The sequence below is a fragment of the Lasioglossum baleicum genome, unplaced genomic scaffold, assembly GCF_051020765.1.
Source record: "Lasioglossum baleicum unplaced genomic scaffold, iyLasBale1 scaffold0068, whole genome shotgun sequence".
Lineage (NCBI taxonomy): Eukaryota > Metazoa > Arthropoda > Insecta > Hymenoptera > Halictidae > Lasioglossum > Lasioglossum baleicum.
The window spans coordinates 271,355-293,135 of NW_027469128.1; the positions used below are offsets into that span (position 1 = coordinate 271,355).

General features: G+C 41.9%; 1 protein-coding gene across 1 annotated transcript; it reads right to left on the reverse strand.

Moving 5' to 3' along the window:
- Nucleotides 1-2,969: 2,969 nt before the first annotated feature.
- On the reverse strand, nt 2,970-4,091 carry LOC143219758 (uncharacterized). Its single transcript, XM_076445636.1, has 2 exons — nt 3,840-4,091; nt 2,970-3,761 (listed from the first exon to the last, which is right to left on the reverse strand). The coding sequence occupies exons 1-2, from the start codon at nt 3,992-3,994 to the stop codon at nt 3,149-3,151; spliced, it is 768 nt and encodes a 255-aa protein (XP_076301751.1). The 5' UTR covers nt 3,995-4,091; the 3' UTR covers nt 2,970-3,148.
- Between the last annotated feature and the right edge of the window lie 17,690 nt (nt 4,092-21,781).

Here is a 21,781-nt window from a genome sequence, read left to right on the forward strand (position 1 = left end):
TCTTCAATGCGTAATATTTTTGAAAATCCAGAAACTCATCGAGAGGAAAATCAACATCTAACCGAGAATTTCGGACCTTTGGCGCGTGAATATTTAGAAAAATTTTTTACCGGATCAATGAAAAATTCCGACAACGTGTTCGGGGTATATTTCCAGGACAATAAACTGATGTTGGGAAATTCAGCGTTTGAAGTGAACAGCAATGACGATATCATCATTAACGGAGTAAGGTATGAGGGGACTCATGGTCTTTATGAATTAATATTCAACAGAGTACCCGACAAGCAGTTGTACACCGAGGATGATAAGAATGTGTACAAAAGAATTCTCATTCTCACGCAAGCGCATCGACGTGGGAATCAGCTAAAGGGAAACAAAGGTTATAAGTATAAGAAAATTATAGGACCGATGTTTTCGTCACGTGGTGGGAAGGGGATACAACTTCCAACTTCTATGCGTGTGACTAACAATCCGATTGATTACGTGCATTGGGATGATCCAAACGAACTCGTCGATCGTGTGAAATTGTTAACCGCTTCGAAGAATGCCGGACATTCCAACCATAACAATGAAATAATGTCAATAATCGAAGAACTTCGTGAAGCCGGTATAATTATAAATTAAAGCGCGTGCATTCATTGAGTTAGTGATGAATGAAATGTCAATTGGTACAGCTCGATAGAATGCGCATTCGTCTTAATTGTTGTAAAACGAATCAAACAATATCCTCGGGGGAGGACAACGGTGAAAGCTGGAACTTGAGATTTCAAAGTCTATGGATAAAACTGGATGAGATATTTCAACGAATACTGTGGATTGAAGAGCGGGTCAAACAGTTGTATGAGTTGACGATAAGTGAAGAAAAAGACTAGCTTGAAATAATGTCTATCGACAAATTTGGTATGGTGTTTCGCGAAGCGAACAAACCCGAGTCAAATGTTTCTTCGATTTTCTATCCCGGCGTTTTTAAAAGTTATGTGCATGATAATGCTATATGTTTAAATGATGACGCTAAATTGTATGATGCGAAAGGTATGAGGATCGGACGCGTGGCGAATCCTGAAGCAAACGATCATGTTGCAACCAAAGTATACGTGGACACGCTTAACGTGAAGCTTGAGTCCGAGATTGTGAAGAAACTGGTCAAAGAACTGAAAACCGCTAAAGAGACGATAAAGTCTGAAATATTAGCTGAACAGAATGAAAAACTGATCAAAGACCTGAAAACCATTAAAGAAACGATAAAGTCTGAAATACTGGCTATGATACAAGGCATTCGATATGATGTAAATGAAAATATGAAATCAACTGATATCAATGAGACCTTGAAGGAGAAAGTAAAAAGAAGACGAGTTTGAAATATTGACAAGAAACGTGTCGACGGTCCTTGAGGGGAATCCATGGATAGCAATCATCATACATGAACATACTGTACAAGATGTATCTGTACCTGTTCCTGTACCTGTCTGTAGCTGTTCCTGTACCTGTCTGTAGCTGTTCCTATACCTGTCTGTAGTTGTTCCTGTACCTGTCTGTACCTGTCCATACCTGTCTGTAGCTGTTCCTGTACCTGTCTGTAGCTGTTCATGTACCTGTCTATACCTGTCTGTAGCTGTTCCTATACCTGTCTGTAGCTGTTCATGTACCTGTCTATACCTGTCTGTAGCTGTTCCTATACCTGTCTGTAGCTGTTCCTGTACCTGTCTGTACCTGTCTGTAGCTGTATCTGTACCTGTCTGTACCTGTACCTGTATTATCAATATTAAGTAGCATTTATCGAGTCATCAAGTTATCATAAAAATCATCAACCTTGAGAGAAAAAGTGAGGGGATGGAAATATAACTGAAGATTTTAAGAAAAGTATATATGAGGTAAAGACTCTATTGAAAAGCGAGTTGAGTAGCGACAGCAAGAGACGATACGCGTAGCTTTCAACGAGTTGGATAGCTGAATCAGTCATCGCTTCAATAGTTGAATTGAAAAGTGAATAATCGGTTAATGAGAGAGCGCTACAAGAACGATGATGAGTAAAGAAAACGTGGTGGAAGAACTGCATGCTCCGGCGAGACGTTTTTACCCGCGTAGACGTGTAATCGTGCGAGGATTCGATGATCTTTGGCAAGCCGATATCGTTGAAGTTCAAAAATATGCACGAGACAATGGAGGGCATCGATATATTCTCACGATAATCGATGTATTTAGCAAATATGCATGGACGGTTCCTTTGAAGAGTAAAAATGCGAGCGACGTGTGCAAAGCTTTCGCGTCAGCGTTGAAGGAAGATGGTAGAGTCCCGAATAACTTGCAGACCGACATGGGGAAAGAATTCTACAATACAACGTTTCAAGATTATCTAAAGAGTCGTAACATACATCATTATTCTACATTTAGCACTATGAAAGCTTCCGTCGTGGAACGTTTCAATCGCACGCTGAAGAATAGCATGTGGAAATTTTTCTCATTGAGTGGAAAATATCGCTGGATCGATGCGCTTCCCACGTTGACTGAGGGCTACAATAATCGAAAACATCGTACAATCCGCATGCGACCTGTCGACGTGAGCCGTAAAAATGCTGGACACCTTCTGTCCACCGTGTACAGCAACGTGAAGATTGCTGGTCCTGCCAAATTCAAGGTTGATGATCGTGTGCGTGTCAGCAAGTTTAAAACCTTATTCAACAAAGGATACACGCCAAACTGGTCAACTGAAATATTCAAGATTATCGCGGTAAAACGAACGAATCCTGTCACATATCTCTTAGTCGACTCTACGAACAAACCTATCGCCGGAGGATTTTATGAACATGAGATACGTGCGGCAAAATATCCTGATATATACTTAGTTGAAAAAATATTACGCAGAAAAGGAAATAAAGTATATGTGAAATGGCTGGGAATGAATGCGTCACATAATTCGTGGATATCTAAAACGAATATACTTTAATTATATTTTTTCTACTTGTATTTTTTAGTTATGATAATTAATTTTTGTAAAACGACTATACTTATTATATTGTGATAATTCTGCTTCATTTCTCTGTAGGAATTGTATGTAATGTTGTAATAAAAAAAAATATAAAAGAGGTATTCTTGAATAATTTTATTTTTAAAATAATGTATTGTTACAAAAGACAATTTTCACACAACATTAATATTTTAACCTATCCGTTTTTTGTGCCTCGACTGCAATGATATTAGTGCATGAAGCCACCAGTTCACAATCAATCAATGAACTTTGATCAAAAAATTCGCTCTCGACAATCGCTTTCACGATATTCTTCGCGTTGGTATCCCTCACCACAATGACAAAATTCATAAATTTATCGGTAATCGTGGGAACATTGCCGATCAGCCATGAATACATGTTGTGTATGCAGAATTCGAGATTGTATAAGTTACGCATAGTTTTTTCCGTGATGTATAGAGCTGTGAACTGATTCGACAATTTCACTAGATTCATACCATTGAGATTAACTATTTGCAATGTTAAATCATCACTCATTTTTTTACACTGTTTCTGCATAGAAAGTAAATTGGAAATACACTCCTTCGTGCGCAACAACTCTGTCCATGCATCCCGGGAAAATGTGATCTCGTTACCACGGTTATCCCCCATAGTTAGTTCCACACAAATATCATCGCCAACGTGTACACCAATTTCGAGATATTTAAAATAATTGCCAGCTATGGAATATCTTCGACTCAAGATTCTGTGCAAACTACTCGATGATTGTGAAATGGAGTCGCTGTTGTCAAAACTCCTGCAACAGATTTTTTTTTTTAAAGAATTAGATGTTTTTCAAAATTTTTTTTCACAAGTTTTTCATCTTTCTACTTACATATTATTTAGTCTCCTCTTTTTGTGTGACTCCTCGATGCTTGAATGATCACATTCAGTGAGCGGATGATTGTTGTAATACATCATGCTTTTTTCGTGTTGATTGTCTCGATCTGACGCGCAACGCTTGGAATACAATGTTCTTATAGGATGCATTGGCCCCCACCTTTTTACATTTTCTTAGAAAGGGGGCGGTGCCTAACAGCTTTGTCCTTGGCCTAGATGACGTAATGCTTGTGCAATACCATTAAGTGATGACTCAGCAGCTCTGTCCTTGGCCTAGATGACGTAAGAAAGAAGGGGGTATGACTCAGCAGCTCTGCCTTTGACCTAGATGACGTAAGAAAGAAGGGGGCGGTGCCTAACAGCTCTGTCCTTGGCCTAGATGACGTAACGCTTGTGCAATACCAAAGGAGTATCATCTTTCATAGGGATTGCCCCCCCTCCCCGCGAAAAAATATGATGCAATAAAATATGATGTAATATATGCTTGCGCAATACCGCTCTGCGGTACCACCCCTTAAGTGATGACTCAGCAGCTCTGTCCTTGGCCTAGATGACGTCAGAAAGAAGGGGGCGGTGCCTAACAGCTCTGTCCTTGGCCTAGATGACGTAATGCTTGTGCAATACCATTAAGTGATGACTCAGCAGCTCTGTCCTTGGCCTAGATGACGTCAGAAAGAAGGGGGCGGTGCCTAACAGCTCTGTCCTTGGCCTAGATGACGTAATGCTTGTGCAATACCATTAAGTGATGACTCAGCAGCTCTGTCCTTGGCCTAGATGACGTCAGAAAGAAGGGGGCGGTGCCTAACAGCTCTGTCCTTGGCCTAGATGACGTCAGAAAGAAGGGGGCGGTGCCTACTAACAGCTTTGTCCTTGGCCTAGATGACGTAAGAAAGAAGGGGGCGGTGCCTAACAGCTTTGTCCTTGGCCTAGATGACGTCAGAAAGAAGGGGGCGGTGCCTAACAGCTTTGTCCTTGGCCTAGATGACGTAATGCTTGTGCAATGCGGTACCGCTCTCCCGTGAATTGGAAAGTTCCTCAGAACCGCCTGAATTGGGAAGTGTCACAGAACCCGCCTATATATCCTACTGTTATGCATTATGCGTTATCCGTTATGCGTAATGCGTTATGAGTAATGTGTCATGCGTTATGCGTTATGGGTTATGCGTTATGCGATATGCGTTATGCGTTATGCGTTATGGGTTATGCGTTATGCGTTATGCGTTATGCGTTATGCGTTATGCGTTATGCGTTATGCGTTATGCGTTATGCGTTATGCGTTATGCGTTATGCGTTAAGCGTTATGCGTTATGCGTTATGCGTTATGCGTTATGCGTTATGCGTTATGCGTTATGCGTTAAGCGTTATGCGTTATGCGTTATGCGTTATGCGTTATGCGTTATGGGTTATGCGTTATGCGTTATGCGTTATGCGTTATGCGTTATGCGTTATGCGTTATGCGTTATTCGTTAAGCGTTATGCGTTATGCGTTATGCGTTATGCGTTATGCGTTATGCGTTATGCGTTATGCGTTATGCGTTATGCGTTATGCGTTATGCGTTATGCGTTATGCGTTATGCGTTATGCGTTATGCGTTATGCGTTATGCGTTATGCGTTATGCGTTATGCGTTATGCGTTATGCGTTATGCGTTATGCGTTATGCGTTATGCGTTATTCGTTAAGCGTTATGCGTTATGCGTTATGCGTTATGCGTTATGCGTTATGCGTTATGGGTTATGCGTTATGCGATATGCGTTATGCGTTATGCGTTATGGGTTATGCGTTATGCGTTATGCGTTATGCGTTATGCGTTATGCGTTATGCGTTATGCGTTATGCGTTATGCGTTATGCGTTATGCGTTAAGCGTTATGCGTTATGCGTTATGCGTTATGCGTTATGCGTTATGCGTTATGCGTTATGCGTTAAGCGTTATGCGTTATGCGTTATGCGTTATGCGTTATGCGTTATGGGTTATGCGTTATGCGTTATGCGTTATGCGTTATGCGTTATGCGTTATGCGTTATTCGTTAAGCGTTATGCGTTATGCGTTATGCGTTATGCGTTATGCGTTATGCGTTATGCGTTATGCGTTATGCGTTATGCGTTATGCGTTATGCGTTATGCGTTATGCGTTATGCGTTATGCGTTATGCGTTATGCGTTATGCGTTATGCGTTATGCGTTATGCGTTATGCGTTATGCGTTATGCGTTATGCGTTATGCGTTATGCGTTATGCGTTATGCGTTATGCGTTATGCGTTATGCGTTATGCGTTATGCGTTATGCGTTATGCGTTATGCGCTATGCGTTATGCGTTATGCGTTATGCGATATGCGTCATGCGTTAAGCGTTATGCGTTATGCGTTATGCGTTATGCGTCATGCGTTATCCGTTATGCGTTATCCGTTATGCGTTATGCGTTATGCGTTATGCGTTATCCGTTATGCGTTATGCGTTATGCGTTATGCGTTATGCGTTATGCGTTATGCGTTATTCGTTAAGCGTTATGCGTTAAGCGATATGCGTCATTCGTTATGCGTTATGCGTTATGCGATATGCGTCATTCGTTATGCGTTATCCGTTATGCGTTATGCGTTATGCGTTATGCGTTATGCGTTATTCGTTAAGCGTTATGCGTTATGCGATATGCGTCATTCGTTATGCGTTATGCGTTATGCGTCATGCGATATGCGTCATTCGTTATGCGTTATGCGTTATGCGTTATGCGTTATGCGTTATTCGTTAAGCGTTATGCGTTATGCGTTATGCGTTATGCGTTATGCGTTATGGGTTATGCGTTATGCGTTATGCGTTATGCGTTATGCGTTATGCGTTATTCGTTAAGCGTTATGCGTTATGGGTTATGCGTTATGCGTTATGCGTTATGCGTTATGCGTTATGCGTTATTCGTTAAGCGTTATGCGTTATGCGTTATGCGTTATGCGTTAAGCGTTATGCGTTATGCGTTATGCGTTATGCGTTATGCGTTATGCGTTATGCGTTATGCGTTATGCGTTATGCGTTATGCGTTATGCGTTATGCGTTATGCGTTATGCGTTATGCGTTATGCGTTATGCGTTATGCGTTATGCGTTATGCGTTATGCGTTATGCGTTATGCGTTATGCGTTATGCGTTATGCGTTATGCGTTATGCGCTATGCGTTATGCGTTATGCGTTATGCGTTATGCGTTATGCGTTATGCGTTATGCGTTATTCGTTAAGCGTTATGCGTTATGCGTTATGCGTTATGCGTTATGCGTTATGGGTTATGCGTTATGCGTCATGCGTTATGCGTTATGCGTTATGCGTTATGCGTTATGCGTTATTCGTTAAGCGTTATGCGTTATGCGTTATGCGTTATGCGTTATGCGTTATGCGTTATGCGTTATGCGTTATGCGTTATGCGTTATGCGTTATGCGTTATGCGTTATGCGTTATGCGTTATGCGTTATGCGTTATGCGTTATGCGTTATGCGTTATGCGTTATGCGTTATGCGTTATGCGTTATGCGTTATGCGTTATGCGTTATGCGTTATGCGTTATGCGTTATGCGTTATGCGTTATGCGTTATGCGTTATGCGTTATGCGTTATGCGTTATGCGTTATGCGTTATGCGTTATGCGTTATGCGTTATGCGTTATGCGTTATGCGTTATGCGTTATGCGTTATGCGTTATGCGTTATGCGTTATGCGTTATGCGTTATGCGTTATGCGTTATGCGTTATGCGTTATGCGTTATCCGTTATGCGTTATCCGTTATGCGTTATGCGTTATGCGTTATGCGTTATGCGTTATGCGTTATTCGTTAAGCGTTATGCGTTAAGCGATATGCGTCATTCGTTATGCGTTATGCGTTATGCGATATGCGTCATTCGTTATGCGTTATCCGTTATCCGTTATGCGTTATGCGTTATGCGTTATGCGTTATGCGTTATTCGTTAAGCGTTATGCGTTATGCGATATGCGTCATTCGTTATGCGTTATGCGTTATGCGTTATGCGATATGCGTCATTCGTTATGCGTTATGCGTTATGCGTTATGCGTTATGCGTTATGCGTTATTCGTTAAGCGTTATGCGTTATGCGTTATGCGTTATGCGTTATGCGTTATGGGTTATGCGTTATGCGTTATGCGTTATGCGTTATGCGTTATGCGTTATTCGTTAAGCGTTATGCGTTATGCGTTATGCGTTATGCGTTATGGGTTATGCGTTATGCGTTATGCGTTATGCGTTATGCGTTATGCGTTATGCGTTATGCGTTATGCGCTATGCGTTATGCGTTATGCGTTATGCGATATGCGTCATGCGTTAAGCGTTATGCGTTATGCGTAATGCGTTATGCGTCATGCGTTATCCGTTATGCGTTATCCGTTATGCGTTATGCGTTATGCGTTATGCGTTATGCGTTATTCGTTAAGCGTTATGCGTTATGCGATATGCGTCATTCGTTATGCGTTATGCGTTATGCGATATGCGTCATTCGTTATGCGTTATGCGTTATGCGTTATGCGTTATGCGTTATGCGTTATGCGTTATGCGTTATGCGTTATGCGTTATGCGTTATGCGTTATGCGTTATGCGTTATGCGTTATGCGTTATGGGTTATGCGTTATGCGTTATGCGTTATGGGTTATGCGTTATGCGTTATGCGTTATGCGTTATGCGTTATGCGTTATGCGTTATGCGTTATGCGTTATGCGTTATGCGTTATGCGTTATGCGTTATGCGTTATGCGTTATGCGTTATGCGTTATGCGTTATGCGTTATGCGTTATGCGTTATGCGTTATGCGTTATGCGTTATGCGTTATGCGTTATGCGTTATGCGTTATGCGTTATGCGTTATGCGTTATGCGTTATGCGTTATGCGTTATGCGTTATGCGTTATGCGTTATGCGTTATGCGTTATGCGTTATGCGTTATGCGTTATGCGTTATGCGTTATGCGTTATGCGTTATGCGTTATGCGTTATGCGTTATGCGTTATGCGTTATGCGTTATGCGTTATGCGTTATGCGTTATGCGTTATGCGTCATGCGTTATCCGTTATGCGTTATCCGTTATGCGTTATGCGTTATCCGTTATGCGTTATGCGTTATGCGTTATGCGTTATGCGTTATGCGTTATTCGTTAAGCGTTATGCGTTATGCGATATGCGTCATTCGTTATGCGTTATGCGTTATGCGTTATGCGATATGCGTCATTCGTTATGCGTTATGCGTTATGCGTTATGCGTTATGCGTTATGCGTTATGCGTTATGCGTTATTCGTTAAGCGTTATGCGTTATGCGATATGCGTCATTCGTTATGCGTTATGCGTTATGCGTCATGCGATATGCGTCATTCGTTATGCGTTATGCGTTATGCGTTATGCGTTATGCGTTATTCGTTAAGCGTTATGCGTTATGCGTTATGCGTTATGCGTTATGCGTTATGGGTTATGCGTTATGCGTTATGCGTTATGCGTTATGCGTTATGCGTTATTCGTTAAGCGTTATGCGTTATGCGTTATGCGTTATGCGTTATGCGTTATGGGTTATGCGTTATGCGTTATGCGTTATGCGTTATGGGTTATGCGTTATGCGTTATGCGTTATGCGTTATGCGTTATGCGCTATGCGTTATGCGTTATGCGTTATGCGATATGCGTCATGCGTTAAGCGTTATGCGTTATGCGTAATGCGTTATGCGTCATGCGTTATCCGTTATCCGTTATGCGTTATCCGTTATGCGTTATGCGTTATGCGTTATGCGTTATGCGTTATTCGTTAAGCGTTATGCGTTATGCGATATGCGTCATTCGTTATGCGTTATGCGTTATGCGATATGCGTCATTCGTTATGCGTTATGCGTTATTCGTTAAGCGTTATGCGTTATGCGTTATGCATTTTGCGTTATGCGTTATGCGTTATCCGTTATGCGTTATGCGTTATGCGTTATGTGTTATGCGTTGTGCTTTACGGGTTATGCGATATGCGTTATGCGTTATGACTTTTTCATTGAGCGTTATGCGTTATTGGTAATGCGTTATGCATTATGCGTTATCCGTTATGCGTAATGCGTTATGAGTAATGTGTCATGCGTTATGCGTTATGGGTTATGCGTTATGCGATATGCGTTATGCGTTATGCGTTATGGGTTATGCGTTATGCGTTATGCGTTATGCGTTATGCGTTATGCGTTATGCGTTATGCGTTATGCGTTATGCGTTATGCGTTATGCGTTATGCGTTATGCGTTAAGCGTTATGCGTTATGCGTTATGCGTTATGCGTTATGCGTTATGCGTTATGCGTTATGCGTTAAGCGTTATGCGTTATGCGTTATGCGTTATGCGTTATGCGTTATGGGTTATGCGTTATGCGTTATGCGTTATGCGTTATGCGTTATGCGTTATGCGTTATGCGTTATTCGTTAAGCGTTATGCGTTATGCGTTATGCGTTATGCGTTATTCGTTAAGCGTTATGCGTTAAGCGATATGCGTCATTCGTTATGCGTTATGCGTTATGCGATATGCGTCATTCGTTATGCGTTATCCGTTATCCGTTATGCGTTATGCGTTATGCGTTATGCGTTATGCGTTATTCGTTAAGCGTTATGCGTTATGCGATATGCGTCATTCGTTATGCGTTATGCGTTATGCGTTATGCGATATGCGTCATTCGTTATGCGTTATGCGTTATGCGTTATGCGTTATGCGTTATGCGTTATTCGTTAAGCGTTATGCGTTATGCGTTATGCGTTATGCGTTATGCGTTATGGGTTATGCGTTATGCGTTATGCGTTATGCGTTATGCGTTATGCGTTATTCGTTAAGCGTTATGCGTTATGCGTTATGCGTTATGCGTTATGGGTTATGCGTTATGCGTTATGCGTTATGCGTTATGCGTTATGCGTTATGCGTTATGCGTTATGCGCTATGCGTTATGCGTTATGCGTTATGCGTTATGCGTTATGCGTAATGCGTTATGCGTCATGCGTTATCCGTTATGCGTTATCCGTTATGCGTTATGCGTTATGCGTTATGCGTTATGCGTTATTCGTTAAGCGTTATGCGTTATGCGATATGCGTCATTCGTTATGCGTTATGCGTTATGCGATATGCGTCATTCGTTATGCGTTATGCGTTATGCGTTATGCGTTATGCGTTATGCGTTATGCGTTATGCGTTATGCGTTATGCGTTATGCGTTATTCGTTAAGCGTTATGCGTTATGCGTTATGCATTTTGCGTTATGCGTTATGCGTTATCCGTTATGCGTTATGCGTTATGCGTTATGTGTTATGCGTTGTGCTTTACGGGTTATGCGATATGCGTTATGCGTTATGACTTTTTCATTGAGCGTTATGCGTTATGCGTAATGCGTTATGCATTATGCGTTATGCGTTATGCGTAATGCGTTATGAGTAATGTGTCATGCGTTATGCGTTATGGGTTATGCGTTATGCGATATGCGTTATGCGTTATGCGTTATGGGTTATGCGTTATGCGTTATGCGTTATGCGTTATGCGTTATGCGTTATGCGTTATGCGTTATGCGTTATGCGTTATGCGTTATGCGTTATGCGTTATGCGTTATGCGTTATGCGTTATGCGTTAAGCGATATGCGTCATTCGTTATGCGTTATGCGTTATGCGTTATGCGATATGCGTCATTCGTTATGCGTTATCCGTTATGCGTTATGCGTTATGCGTTATGCGTTATGCGTTATGCGTTATTCGTTAAGCGTTATGCGTTATGCGATATGCGTCATTCGTTATGCGTTATGCGTTATGCGTTATGCGATATGCGTCATTCGTTATGCGTTATGCGTTATGCGTTAAACGTTATGCGTTATGCGTTATTCGTTAAGCGTTATGCGTTATGCGTTATGCGTTATGCGTTATGCGTTATGGGTTATGGGTTATGCGTTATGCGTTATGCGTCATGCGTTATCCGTTATGCGTTATCCGTTATGCGTTATGCGTTATGCGTTATGCGTTATGCGTTATGCGTTATGCGTTATTCGTTAAGCGTTATGCGTTATGCGATATGCGTCATTCGTTATGCGTTATGCGTTATGCGTTATGCGATATGCGTCATTCGTTATGCGTTATGCGTTATGCGTTATGCGTTATTCGTTAAGCGTTATGCGTTATGCGATATGCGTCATTCGTTATGCGTTATGCGTTATGCGTTATGCGATATGCGTCATTCGTTATGCGTTATGCGTTATGCGTTATGCGTTATGCGTTATGCGTTATGCGTTATGCGTTATGCGTTATGCGTTATTCGTTAAGCGTTATGCGTTATGCGTTATGCGTTATGCGTTATGTGTTATGCGTTGTGCTTTACGGGTTATGCGATATGCGTTATGCGTTATGACTTTTTCATTGAGCGTTATGCGTTATGCGTAATGCGTTATGCATTATGCGTTATGCGTTATGCGTAATGCGTTATGAGTAATGTGTCATGCGTTATGCGTTATGGGTTATGCGTTATGCGATATGCGTTATGCGTTATGCGTTATGGGTTATGCGTTATGCGTTATGCGTTATGCGTTATGCGTTATGCGTTATGCGTTATGCGTTATGCGTTATGCGTTATGCGTTATGCGTTATGCGTTATGCGTTATGCGTTATGCGTTATGCGTTATGCGTTAAGCGATATGCGTCATTCGTTATGCGTTATGCGTTATGCGTTATGCGATATGCGTCATTCGTTATGCGTTATCCGTTATGCGTTATGCGTTATGCGTTATGCGTTATGCGTTATTCGTTAAGCGTTATGCGTTATGCGATATGCGTCATTCGTTATGCGTTATGCGTTATGCGTTATGCGTTATGCGTTATGCGTTATTCGTTAAGCGTTATGCGTTATGCGTTATGCGTTATGCGTTATGGGTTATGGGTTATGCGTTATGCGTTATGCGTCATGCGTTATCCGTTATGCGTTATCCGTTATGCGTTATGCGTTATGCGTTATGCGTTATGCGTTATGCGTTATGCGTTATTCGTTAAGCGTTATGCGTTATGCGATATGCGTCATTCGTTATGCGTTATGCGTTATGCGTTATGCGATATGCGTCATTCGTTATGCGTTATGCGTTATGCGTTATGCGTTATGCGTTATGCGTTATGCGTTATGCGTTATGCGTTATGCGTTATGCGTTATGCGTTATGCGTTATGCGTTATGCGTTATGCGTTATTCGTTAAGCGTTATGCGTTATGCGTTATTCGTTAAGCGTTATGCGTTATGCGTTATGCATTTTGCGTTATGCGTTATGCGTTATCCGTTATGCGTTATGCGTTATGCGTTATGCGTTATGCGTTATGCGTTATGTGTTATGCGTTGTGCTTTACGGGTTATGCGATATGCGTTATGCGTTATGACTTTTTCATTGAGCGTTATGCGTTATGCGTAATGCGTTATGCATTATGCGTTATGCGTTATGCGTTATGCGTTATGCGTTATGCGTTATGCGTTATGCGTTATGCGTTATGCGTTATGCGTTATGCGTTATGCGTTATGCGTTATGCGTTATGCGTTATGCGTTATGCGTTATGCGTTATGCGTTATGCGTTATGCGTTATGCGTTATGCGTTATGCGTTATGCGTTATGCGTTATGCGTTATGCGTTATGCGTTATGCGTTATGCGTTATGCGTTATGCGTTATGCGTTATGCGTTATGCGTTATGCGTTATGCGTTATGCGTTATGCGTTATGCGTTATGCGTTATGCGTTATGCGTTATGCGTTATGCGTTATGCGTTATGCGTTATGCGTTATGCGTTATGCGTTATGCGTTATGCGTTATGCGTTATGCGTTATGCGTTATGCGTTATGCGTTATGGGTTATGCGTTATGCGTTATGCGTTATGCGTTATGCGTTATGCGTTATGCGCTATGCGTTATGCGTTATGCGTTATGCGTTATGCGTTATGCGTTATGCGTTATGCGTTATTCGTTAAGCGTTATGCGTTATGCGTTATGCGTTATGCGTTATGCGTTATGGGTTATGCGTTATGCGTCATGCGTTATGCGTTATGCGTTATGCGTTATGCGTTATGCGTTATTCGTTAAGCGTTATGCGTTATGCGTTATGCGTTATGCGTTATGCGTTATGCGTTATGCGTTATGCGTTATGCGTTATGCGTTATGCGTTATGCGTTATGCGTTATGCGTTATGCGTTATGCGTTATGCGTTATGCGTTATGCGTTATGCGTTATGCGTTATGCGTTATGCGTTATGCGTTATGCGTTATGCGTTATGCGTTATGCGTTATGCGTTATGCGTTATGCGTTATGCGTTATGCGTTATGCGTTATGCGTTATGCGTTATGCGTTATGCGTTATGCGTTATCCGTTATGCGTTATCCGTTATGCGTTATGCGTTATGCGTTATGCGTTATGCGTTATGCGTTATTCGTTAAGCGTTATGCGTTAAGCGATATGCGTCATTCGTTATGCGTTATGCGTTATGCGATATGCGTCATTCGTTATGCGTTATCCGTTATCCGTTATGCGTTATGCGTTATGCGTTATGCGTTATGCGTTATTCGTTAAGCGTTATGCGTTATGCGATATGCGTCATTCGTTATGCGTTATGCGTTATGCGTTATGCGATATGCGTCATTCGTTATGCGTTATGCGTTATGCGTTATGCGTTATGCGTTATGCGTTATTCGTTAAGCGTTATGCGTTATGCGTTATGCGTTATGCGTTATGCGTTATGGGTTATGCGTTATGCGTTATGCGTTATGCGTTATGCGTTATGCGTTATTCGTTAAGCGTTATGCGTTATGCGTTATGCGTTATGCGTTATGGGTTATGCGTTATGCGTTATGCGTTATGCGTTATGCGTTATGCGTTATGCGTTATGCGTTATGCGCTATGCGTTATGCGTTATGCGTTATGCGATATGCGTCATGCGTTAAGCGTTATGCGTTATGCGTAATGCGTTATGCGTCATGCGTTATCCGTTATGCGTTATCCGTTATGCGTTATGCGTTATGCGTTATGCGTTATGCGTTATTCGTTAAGCGTTATGCGTTATGCGATATGCGTCATTCGTTATGCGTTATGCGTTATGCGATATGCGTCATTCGTTATGCGTTATGCGTTATGCGTTATGCGTTATGCGTTATGCGTTATGCGTTATGCGTTATGCGTTATGCGTTATGCGTTATTCGTTAAGCGTTATGCGTTATGCGTTATGCATTTTGCGTTATGCGTTATGCGTTATCCGTTATGCGTTATGCGTTATGCGTTATGTGTTATGCGTTGTGCTTTACGGGTTATGCGATATGCGTTATGCGTTATGACTTTTTCATTGAGCGTTATGCGTTATGCGTAATGCGTTATGCATTATGCGTTATGCGTTATGCGTAATGCGTTATGAGTAATGTGTCATGCGTTATGCGTTATGGGTTATGCGTTATGCGATATGCGTTATGCGTTATGCGTTATGGGTTATGCGTTATGCGTTATGCGTTATGCGTTATGCGTTATGCGTTATGCGTTATGCGTTATGCGTTATGCGTTATGCGTTATGCGTTATGCGTTATGCGTTATGCGTTATGCGTTAAGCGATATGCGTCATTCGTTATGCGTTATGCGTTATGCGTTATGCGATATGCGTCATTCGTTATGCGTTATCCGTTATGCGTTATGCGTTATGCGTTATGCGTTATGCGTTATGCGTTATTCGTTAAGCGTTATGCGTTATGCGATATGCGTCATTCGTTATGCGTTATGCGTTATGCGTTATGCGATATGCGTCATTCGTTATGCGTTATGCGTTATGCGTTAAACGTTATGCGTTATGCGTTATTCGTTAAGCGTTATGCGTTATGCGTTATGCGTTATGCGTTATGCGTTATGGGTTATGGGTTATGCGTTATGCGTTATGCGTCATGCGTTATCCGTTATGCGTTATCCGTTATGCGTTATGCGTTATGCGTTATGCGTTATGCGTTATGCGTTATGCGTTATTCGTTAAGCGTTATGCGTTATGCGATATGCGTCATTCGTTATGCGTTATGCGTTATGCGTTATGCGATATGCGTCATTCGTTATGCGTTATGCGTTATGCGTTATGCGTTATTCGTTAAGCGTTATGCGTTATGCGATATGCGTCATTCGTTATGCGTTATGCGTTATGCGTTATGCGATATGCGTCATTCGTTATGCGTTATGCGTTATGCGTTATGCGTTATGCGTTATGCGTTATGCGTTATGCGTTATGCGTTATGCGTTATTCGTTAAGCGTTATGCGTTATGCGTTATGCGTTATGCGTTATGCGTTATGTGTTATGCGTTGTGCTTTACGGGTTATGCGATATGCGTTATGCGTTATGACTTTTTCATTGAGCGTTATGCGTTATGCGTAATGCGTTATGCATTATGCGTTATGCGTTATGCGTAATGCGTTATGAGTAATGTGTCATGCGTTATGCGTTATGGGTTATGCGTTATGCGATATGCGTTATGCGTTATGCGTTATGGGTTATGCGTTATGCGTTATGCGTTATGCGTTATGCGTTATGCGTTATGCGTTATGCGTTATGCGTTATGCGTTATGCGTTATGCGTTATGCGTTATGCGTTATGCGTTATGCGTTATGCGTTATGCGTTATGCGTTATGCGTTATGCGTTATGCGTTATGCGTTATGCGTTAAGCGATATGCGTCATTCGTTATGCGTTATGCGTTATGCGTTATGCGATATGCGTCATTCGTTATGCGTTATCCGTTATGCGTTATGCGTTATGCGTTATGCGTTATGCGTTATTCGTTAAGCGTTATGCGTTATGCGATATGCGTCATTCGTTATGCGTTATGCGTTATGCGTTATGCGTTATGCGTTATGCGTTATTCGTTAAGCGTTATGCGTTATGCGTTATGCGTTATGCGTTATGGGTTATGGGTTATGCGTTATGCGTTATGCGTCATGCGTTATCCGTTATGCGTTATCCGTTATGCGTTATGCGTTATGCGTTATGCGTTATGCGTTATGCGTTATGCGTTATTCGTTAAGCGTTATGCGTTATGCGATATGCGTCATTCGTTATGCGTTATGCGTTATGCGTTATGCGATATGCGTCATTCGTTATGCGTTATGCGTTATGCGTTATGCGTTATGCGTTATGCGTTATGCGTTATGCGTTATGCGTTATGCGTTATGCGTTATGCGTTATGCGTTATGCGTTATTCGTTAAGCGTTATGCGTTATGCGTTATTCGTTAAGCGTTATGCGTTATGCGTTATGCATTTTGCGTTATGCGTTATGCGTTATGCGTTATGCGTTATGCGTTATGCGTTATGCGTTATGCGTTATGCGTTATGCGTTATGCGTTATGCGTTATGCATTATGCGTTATGCGTTATGCGTTATGCGTTATGCGTTATGCGTTATGCGTTATGCGTTATGCGTTATGCGTTATGCGTTATGCGTTATCCGTTATGCGTTATCCGTTATGCGTTATGCGTTATGCGTTATGCGTTATGCGTTATGCGTTATTCGTTAAGCGTTATGCGTTAAGCGATATGCGTCATTCGTTATGCGTTATGCGTTATGCGATATGCGTCATTCGTTATGCGTTATCCGTTATCCGTTATGCGTTATGCGTTATGCGTTATGCGTTATGCGTTATTCGTTAAGCGTTATGCGTTATGCGATATGCGTCATTCGTTATGCGTTATGCGTTATGCGTTATGCGATATGCGTCATTCGTTATGCGTTATGCGTTATGCGTTATGCGTTATGCGTTATGCGTTATTCGTTAAGCGTTATGCGTTATGCGTTATGCGTTATGCGTTATGCGTTATGGGTTATGCGTTATGCGTTATGCGTTATGCGTTATGCGTTATGCGTTATTCGTTAAGCGTTATGCGTTATGCGTTATGCGTTATGCGTTATGGGTTATGCGTTATGCGTTATGCGTTATGCGTTATGCGTTATGCGTTATGCGTTATGCGTTATGCGTTATGCGCTATGCGTTATGCGTTATGCGTTATGCGATATGCGTCATGCGTTAAGCGTTATGCGTTATGCGTAATGCGTTATGCGTCATGCGTTATCCGTTATGCGTTATCCGTTATGCGTTATGCGTTATGCGTTATGCGTTATGCGTTATTCGTTAAGCGTTATGCGTTATGCGATATGCGTCATTCGTTATGCGTTATGCGTTATGCGATATGCGTCATTCGTTATGCGTTATGCGTTATGCGTTATGCGTTATGCGTTATGCGTTATGCGTTATGCGTTATGCGTTATGCGTTATGCGTTATTCGTTAAGCGTTATGCGTTATGCGTTATGCATTTTGCGTTATGCGTTATGCGTTATCCGTTATGCGTTATGCGTTATGCGTTATGTGTTATGCGTTGTGCTTTACGGGTTATGCGATATGCGTTATGCGTTATGACTTTTTCATTGAGCGTTATGCGTTATGCGTAATGCGTTATGCATTATGCGTTATGCGTTATGCGTAATGCGTTATGAGTAATGTGTCATGCGTTATGCGTTATGGGTTATGCGTTATGCGATATGCGTTATGCGTTATGCGTTATGGGTTATGCGTTATGCGTTATGCGTTATGCGTTATGCGTTATGCGTTATGCGTTATGCGTTATGCGTTATGCGTTATGCGTTATGCGTTATGCGTTATGCGTTATGCGTTATGCGTTAAGCGATATGCGTCATTCGTTATGCGTTATGCGTTATGCGTTATGCGATATGCGTCATTCGTTATGCGTTATCCGTTATGCGTTATGCGTTATGCGTTATGCGTTATGCGTTATGCGTTATTCGTTAAGCGTTATGCGTTATGCGATATGCGTCATTCGTTATGCGTTATGCGTTATGCGTTATGCGATATGCGTCATTCGTTATGCGTTATGCGTTATGCGTTAAACGTTATGCGTTATGCGTTATTCGTTAAGCGTTATGCGTTATGCGTTATGCGTTATGCGTTATGCGTTATGGGTTATGGGTTATGCGTTATGCGTTATGCGTCATGCGTTATCCGTTATGCGTTATCCGTTATGCGTTATGCGTTATGCGTTATGCGTTATGCGTTATGCGTTATTCGTTAAGCGTTATGCGTTATGCGATATGCGTCATTCGTTATGCGTTATGCGTTATGCGTTATGCGATATGCGTCATTCGTTATGCGTTATGCGTTATGCGTTATGCGTTATTCGTTAAGCGTTATGCGTTATGCGATATGCGTCATTCGTTATGCGTTATGCGTTATGCGTTATGCGATATGCGTCATTCGTTATGCGTTATGCGTTATGCGTTATGCGTTATGCGTTATGCGTTATGCGTTATGCGTTATGCGTTATTCGTTAAGCGTTATGCGTTATGCGTTATGCGTTATGCGTTATGCGTTATGTGTTATGCGTTGTGCTTTACGGGTTATGCGATATGCGTTATGCGTTATGACTTTTTCATTGAGCGTTATGCGTTATGCGTAATGCGTTATGCATTATGCGTTATGCGTTATGCGTAATGCGTAATGCGTTATGAGTAATGTGTCATGCGTTATGCGTTATGGGTTATGCGTTATGCGATATGCGTTATGCGTTATGCGTTATGGGTTATGCGTTATGCGTTATGCGTTATGCGTTATGCGTTATGCGTTATGCGTTATGCGTTATGCGTTATGCGTTATGCGTTATGCGTTATGCGTTATGCGTTATGCGTTATGCGTTATGCGTTATGCGTTATGCGTTAAGCGATATGCGTCATTCGTTATGCGTTATGCGTTATGCGATATGCGTCATTCGTTATGCGTTATCCGTTATGCGTTATGCGTTATGCGTTATGCGTTATGCGTTATGCGTTATTCGTTAAGCGTTATGCGTTATGCGATATGCGTCATTCGTTATGCGTTATGCGTTATGCGTTATGCGTTATGCGTTATGCGTTATTCGTTAAGCGTTATGCGTTATGCGTTATGCGTTATGCGTTATGGGTTATGGGTTATGCGTTATGCGTTATGCGTCATGCGTTATCCGTTATGCGTTATCCGTTATGCGTTATGCGTTATGCGTTATGCGTTATGCGTTATGCGTTATGCGTTATTCGTTAAGCGTTATGCGTTATGCGATATGCGTCATTCGTTATGCGTTATGCGTTATGCGTTATGCGATATGCGTCATTCGTTATGCGTTATGCGTTATGCGTTATGCGTTATGCGTTATGCGTTATGCGTTATGCGTTATGCGTTATGCGTTATGCGTTATGCGTTATGCGTTATGCGTTATGCGTTATGCGTTATTCGTTAAGCGTTATGCGTTATGCGTTATTCGTTAAGCGTTATGCGTTATGCGTTATGCATTTTGCGTTATGCGTTATGCGTTATCCGTTATGCGTTATGCGTTATGCGTTATGCGTTATGCGTTATGCGTTATGTGTTATGCGTTGTGCTTTACGGGTTATGCGATATGCGTTATGCGTTATGACTTTTTCATTGAGCGTTATGCGTTATGCGTAATGCGTTATGCATTATGCGTTATGCGTTATGCGTTATGCGTTATGCGTTATGCGTTATGCGTTATGCGTTATGCGTTATGCGTTATGCGTTATGCGTTATGCGTTATGCGTTATGCGTTATGCGTTATGCGTTATGCGTTATGCGTTATGCGTTATGCGTTATGCGTTATGCGTTATGCGTTATGCGTTATGCGTTATGCGTTATGCGTTATGCGTTATGCGTTATGCGTTATGCGTTATGCGTTATGCGTTATGCGTTATGCGTTATGCGTTATGCGTTATGCGTTATGCGTTATGCGTTATGCGTTATGCGTTATGCGTTATGCGTTATGCGTTATGCGTTATGCGTTATGCGTTATGCGTTATGCGTTATGCGTTATGCGTTATGCGTTATGCGTTATGCGTTATGCGTTATGCGTTATGCGTTATGCGTTATGCGTTATGCGTTATGCGTCATGCGTTATCCGTTATGCGTTATCCGTTATGCGTTATGCGTTATGCGTTATGCGTTATGCGTTATGCGTTATGCGTTATTCGTTAAGCGTTATGCGTTATGCGATATGCGTCATTCGTTATGCGTTATGCGTTATGCGTTATGCGATATGCGTCATTCGTTATGCGTTATGCGTTATGCGTTATGCGTTATGCGTTATGCGTTATTCGTTAAGCGTTATGCGTTATGCGTTATGCGTTATGCGTTATGCGTTATGCGTTATGCGTTATGGGTTATGCGTTATGCGTTATGCGTTATGCGTTATGCGTTATGCGTTATGCGTTATGCGTTATGCGTTATTCGTTAAGCGTTATGCGTTATGCGTTATGCGTTATGCGTTATGCGTTATGGGTTATGCGTTATGCGTTATGCGTTATGCGTTATGGGTTATGCGTTATGCGTTATGCGTTATGCGTTATGCGCTATGCGTTATGCGTTATGCGTTATGCGATATGCGATATGCGTCATGCGTTAAGCGTTATGCGTTATGCGTTATGCGTTATGCGTCATGCGTTATCCGTTATGCGTTATCCGTTATGCGTTATGCGTTATGCGTTATGCGTTATGCGTTATGCGTTATGCGTTATGCGTTATGCGTTATGCGTTATGCGTTATTCGTTAAGCGTTATGCGTTATGCGTTATGCGTCATGCGTTATCCGTTATGCGTTATCCGTTATGCGTTATGCGTTATGCGTTATGCGTTATGCGTTATGCGTTATTCGTTAAGCGTTATGCGTTATGCGATATGCGTCATTCGTTATGCGTTATGCGTTATGCGTTATGCGATATGCGTCATTCGTTATGCGTTATGCGTTATGCGTTATGCGTTATGCGTTATTCGTTAAGCGTTATGCGTTATGCGTTATGCGTTATGCGTTATGCGTTATGCGTTATGGGTTATGCGTTATGCGTTATGCGTTATGCGTTATGCGTTATGCGTTATTCGTTAAGCGTTATGCGTTATGCG